The sequence below is a fragment of the Panthera uncia genome (assembly GCF_023721935.1).
Source record: "Panthera uncia isolate 11264 chromosome B2 unlocalized genomic scaffold, Puncia_PCG_1.0 HiC_scaffold_25, whole genome shotgun sequence".
Lineage (NCBI taxonomy): Eukaryota > Metazoa > Chordata > Mammalia > Carnivora > Felidae > Panthera > Panthera uncia.
The window spans coordinates 478,195-484,063 of NW_026057581.1; the positions used below are offsets into that span (position 1 = coordinate 478,195).

Genomic DNA, 5,869 nt, shown 5'->3' on the forward strand with positions numbered 1-5,869 from the left:
TTCCTAATAATGTTTAACATGAAATGCCAATTTCTCCCAGATTGATGTTTTTACTTTTGATGATTAGAACTCTTATTTCAACCATTTCAATAAGTACTAAGACCCAGGGCGAGCACAAAGCAGGTATTTCCATCACCTCCAGAGAGTAGCATAGTTTATATACTGTTATCATTATTATTTTGGTCAAATGTTTAAGATTTATTTTTAATAACAATCATGTCCATGGAATCATGGCATGAACAAAATCCACATGTTCCAAATGCCATTATAAATCAACCCCGTCACCAGGAGCAACACCATTGCTGGCTAAGGAGACAGTTTCCTGGTATCAGTTTCTCCGTGGCCTCAAAGATGGTTTATGTGCACCTTTTGCAGAGCCCGAGTGCCCAGAAAACAGGAGACACACTCCTTTCAATTTTAAGGCTCTGCAGTAATCCTCTTTGTCATGAGCTCTGACCTCCATGTCCACAGGGCATCGTGCTGGCCCTGTGTCTGCCGTGCTGACCCCTGACTGGGCAGTGTCCACCATGGAGCTGCTCCCACCCTTTGAGGCTGCACAGGGGACAGCTGTGTCCCCCTCCTCCGGGCAGCCCCCCGAGCCCTGATTTGTCTTCAGGGTCATTCTTCACTTTTCTTGAAGGAGAAAACACATTCACAGCCACATTGCCCCATTTCCCAGCCTGTAGAAACCCAGGAGTCTGACAACCTTGCCTTCTTTTTTTCATCTCTGTGCCCGTTGGTCCAATTTATCAATGTCTCTGCTGGTGTAATCCTGTCTTCTTCTGAGATGAATGAGGATTATCCAAATCTTCAAGTTCTGATTCCTTCACCTCCAGTTTATGTCTCTCCTCTTGCATTTTACTGTTGGAAGGAAGGAGACAGCACCTCACATGATGGAAGCAGGTGCGTGGCCTTTCTGGCTGGCAAACTCCACGATGCCTAGAGTGGAAGACTCTTCTCACTGCCCCTCCATCCCAGAGCTCATGATGGGAGGCTACCATGGTAGCAGAGGGCCGGTTACAGACACCTTCACAGCAAAGTGCATGTGTACGTGCATGTGTGTATGTTCAGACAGTGGCATAGGATTGATTGCCTCCCAGTGACACAGAAGTGCAAGCCTCTAAGGCCCTTCTCTCTCCAGAGACGGGAGTCTCCCTGTGATATAGACGGGACGCTGCCTGGGAAGGAGCTCCAGCAATGTGTGAGGAGTGAACTCGCCAACCTCCATCCACCTGCAGGGTGATTGAGCCAAGAGATCACAGCTTATAGGCTGCCCACACGCAGATTCCCCGCTGCCTGTCCCAGAACTCTGATCAAGACTGAACTTTTCATCACAGCCTCCAACAGCTTCTGGATTGACATTCTTCCTGGAAGGTAGGGCTGTTTTTCTCATGTGTGGAAAAAAATAAAGGAAGTTTATTTTAAAAGTCCAGGCCATCCAGAGCTGGTTCCCTTTAGCAGCGAACAGGATGAGGTTTTCATGTGTCCCAACATCCACTATATTTTTAGTCATGGAAAATTGACTCCTTCTCTTTGCAGACATAAATCCCCTCATTGGCATCTTGGTTCACAGAAATGTGAAAAGAGAGTTTCAGTATGGACTCACCTGGGAAAATGTGGGTTATTCTTGGAGCAGAAATATCCCAGGACAAAATCGTGGTGATGTAGAGTTACATCGGGCCAAGTGGGCCCCCCACGCACTGTGTTTCTTGTAGACCCAGCAGCCCCAAGCTTTCCCTCTTCACAGTTTGGGGGAGGAAACCTAGCAGCTAAACCAAAGTCAATTCTGTACCACACAATTCAGGGTTTTACTTTACCACCAAACCACGTGGTCACAGGGACATATGGTAAACACAGTGACTACTTCCTTTGTTTCAATTAGTTTCCTTCCTTTGTTTCAATTCTGGAAGGAGGATTGAACTCACCCAAAACACAGCAGTTTCACTCAACCAGAGTTCAAACTGCAGCTGATGATTGCCATGGATACTGAGGAAAATAAACAACTTATTCTCCTTAAAGTGGATTATATGACGATTGCCTAAGATCAGCTATAATGGCTGAGGGCTCTTAGAAATACAGTTATATTTTCTGGTCAGGATATTGAAGAGAATTTTCATTGGATATTTTTGTTTTTTTATTGTAAGAAACCTGTTTAGGTTTGACCCACAGGTCATCCATCTGCCCAGTCATTTGGAAACGCTAGGACCGAGCATTCAGAGGGACGGATGTTCCTAACTGCACTTCCTAATCTCTGCAGGCTCATAGCATGAAGGACACTGATGCATTTTACACCATTTACTCTATGAAATGTCAGTGGATTGCATTAGATGACTGAATTCAGATGCTCTTGTAGTGAAAGCATATTAAAGCGTGTGAACTTAGGACCCACTGGGGAGAGAGTGTGCTTGTTGGGGACTGTGAATTAGACTTTCCTAGACAGCAATGTTCATGAAGACAGTAGACCTATGACTCAAATAGGGAGATCACAGAAGTTTTGCTTAATGCTATTATCAGGTCAGTAATTATTTGCTTCATAGAAACACAATGAATATGAATGATAACCACGTCTCACTGCTCCTGTATAAAAATTCTATGTGTCTCCAACTCTGTGTACCTTCTCTCAGACCCTTGCTCACTACATGGATCTTTCAACTTATCTGTTACATATATTGTCTAGCACATGTCTATCTATATAAACCAATCACCTTTTCAATTTCTCTGCTTTTTCACAGTGTGTGCATTGATGGCCTGTGTATTTTAATCCTCAGGTGGTTTGGTATATAAATCTCAAATCTGGTTCAGTATATGATTCTAATGTCTCTCCTGTGTTTGTATATTTCCTTTCAATGCATTTAGTATTTTCATGACGGAATGTATTTGTCTTTCTTTCCGGATAACAAGTCAACCTATTATATTTGTTAGTTTGCATAATTTTATCTTTGTCTGTTGTTTCTCTAATTCCAGTGTCCAAATGCTCATTTCACTCACTTTGTTATTTTTCCAGTGGTTATGAGACCCGATTTTCTTCCCGCAGGAATAAAACAGGAATGACAAAGAAAGGTGACTCTCAGGTAGGGAGGAATGAGAGGGACAAATTCTAGCAACCCGGCAGGGTTTATCTTGCTGGGCTTCTCTGAGCAGCCCGGGCTGGAGAAGGTCCTCCTTGTGGCCATCTCCATCATATATGTACTGACGCTGGTGGGGAACACAGCCATCATCCTGGTCTCCTTCTTGAACCCCAAGCTGCACACGCCCATGTACTTCTTCCTGTCGAATCTGTCTTTCCTGGACCTCTGCTTCACGACGAGCATTGTCCCACAGATGCTGGTGCATCTCAGGGGCCCCGAGAAGACCATCAGCTACACGGGCTGTGTGCTCCAGCTCTACGTGGCGCTGGGGCTGGGCTCCACTGAGTGCATCCTTCTGACGGTGATGGCTTACGACCGCTTCAATGCCATCTGCCGCCCCCTGCACTACGGCGTCATCATGCACCCCAGGCTGCTCCGGCAGCTTGCAGCTGTGGCCTGGAGCAGTGGTTTTGTGGAGTCCACGCTTCAGACCATCCTCGTCTTCCAGCTGCCTCTCTGCAACCACCACAGGGTGGATGATTTCATGTGTGAGGAGCCCGCCCTGATTAAAATTGCCTGTGTGAACACCACCTTCCTGGAGAACGAGCTCTCCATAGCCATCGTCCTCTATGTGGTCATACCACTGGGGCTGATTCTGGTCTCCTACGGCTGCATCGCCAGGAGCGTGCTGAGAATCAGGTCCACGGAAGGCAGGAGGAAAGCGTTTGGGACCTGCGGGTCCCACCTGCTGGTTGTGGTTTTGTTCTTCGGGACTATAATTTCTGTCTACATCCAACCCAAGAGCGAGTACACGCAGAACCACAGTAAATTCCTCACCCTCTTCTATACTGTAGTGACGCCCTCGCTTAATCCTCTCATCTACACGCTGAGAAACAAGGAGGTTAAGTGGGCTCTGAGGAGACTTCTGTGGAGGGACCCACATCAGGGAGAACCGTGACACGTACTCAGCCATTCCCCAGGTGCCGAGGACTTACACATCCCGCGTCTAAGGGTCACAGCTTCGGCTCCGCAGTAAAACAGGTGTGACATTTCCTTTCAATGGCATCCTGAAGTTACTATCCTAAGCCCTTCTTTTCATCCTCCTTTCCCAAACTGTTATGTGTCTTTTTCTGGCTAATTTGTAAAGATTCTGTGTATACATGAACACGTTTAGAGGCAGGAGTATGTGCACATGAATCATACTTCCGGGAATCCCGGAGTTATTGCTCTGGTAACGAACTATCGCCATGAGCAGACAGAAGCCAGCTCCAGCTCGTGCTGGTCACGGCTGCCAGGTGGGTCTAGCTGAGGACAGGGCTCTGCAGCAGGGGCTGCGTCTGCAGCTCGCCGGCTGGTTAGGGCCCTGCACACCCACAGCTACCTGACGGTTTGTCTTATCAGGGGTTGTTGGTTCTCACATATTCAGCAGGGCGTCTGGGATTCCATGCACCCGGGACCATTCTGATCTCTCCCAGCCACAGAGAAAGTCTCCAAGGAGAACGACCAACGTGACTGTTTCTCTACTACACGTCTCTTGTTACCACAGAGCAGCCCCCAATCTCTTGATTGACCCCTTAGTGCTATACAGTGCTATACCTGAATTGAGGTCAAATAAACACAATTTGAAATATTGTCATTAAGTGTGAATATTTAAATCTCCCAAAAGTAAGCAGATTTATTTATAAATAAAAGTGTTTGTCTTTGCCATTATAACATTCCCTTTCACAGATATTGTAATTTCATAGAATTTATAAATTTTTTTCTTCATATTGAATATGAAGTTTTTATCTATTCTAATAACACAGCTGAAAATCTGGGTAACTTTTAAAGTGTGAAAATATTGGCCATGCTTTCCCTATATTCATAATAGTTATCGATTTATAAAATATTATCAAAATCCTTATTGGCTTTAATTCTAGAGACTACTTCAACATACTTACAATGTGTTATTGTTTTATAAATGTGGTCTTAAAAACAAATGCTTTTAACAGAGATTAATCCTAAGTAATTATTTTAATACAGATAAGTAACTCTAGCTGAATATAGTAAGTTGAATGGAATGATTTAAAAAAAAAATGACCTCATTGGAGGAGAAAAAACATGATCTACTAAGAAGACATTGATAAGGTGCCTTAGGTGTTGTTTATACAAACTGGTGCTTCTATTTCTCTGTTTATATGATAGAATTTGATTGACATTTGATGGAAATTGGATTAATTGTGGTCAGATTTAAATAAAATATTTTTATAGATGGATTAGGACAGCCAAATACCTAATCAGCAGTACGATTACCCAAATCATTTAAAATGTTATAATTCCAAATAGACAATAAATGAAAGCACTAATAAAAATGGTATACTTATGTCCCCAATAAGATTAAAAAATTTAATATTTTCTATATATTTTCTACATTTTTAGCAGTCATACCTAGAGGTATTCATGATTATTAGTTTGTGTACATTTATCCAAAAACATTTAAAAATACTTTAAAGTAAAAATATATAGATATTAATGGTTTTAAATTTACATAAATAAAATTAAACTACATGTATCACTTACACTAGTTTAAGAACTAGTTACAAAGATATTCAGATTATTTAATTGTGTGCATGTATCTCATTTTATTAAGAATATTTATATTGTTTCAAGTTTTTTACTCTTTCTAACCATGCTGCAACAAACATTCTTGTGTGTAGATGCCAGTTTTTACCTACTTTTGTGGGAATGATTCTGTGTGGTCAATAACTACATGTGGAAGCCTTCAGGTAAAGGAGATGCCCATTAGAAACTACAGAAATCCG

The 5,869-nt window shown here is 42.9% G+C and overlaps 1 protein-coding gene across 1 annotated transcript; it reads left to right on the forward strand.

Annotated features, from left to right (window-relative positions):
* Positions 1–238: 238 nt before the first annotated feature.
* Positions 239–5,518, forward strand: LOC125939503 (olfactory receptor 2G3-like). The gene is given in 2 exon segments (XM_049654961.1): positions 239–3,989; positions 3,991–5,518. Coding segments are annotated over 2 exon segments (996 nt in total). The 5' UTR covers positions 239–3,081; the 3' UTR covers positions 4,079–5,518.
* Positions 5,519–5,869: the final 351 nt, after the last annotated feature.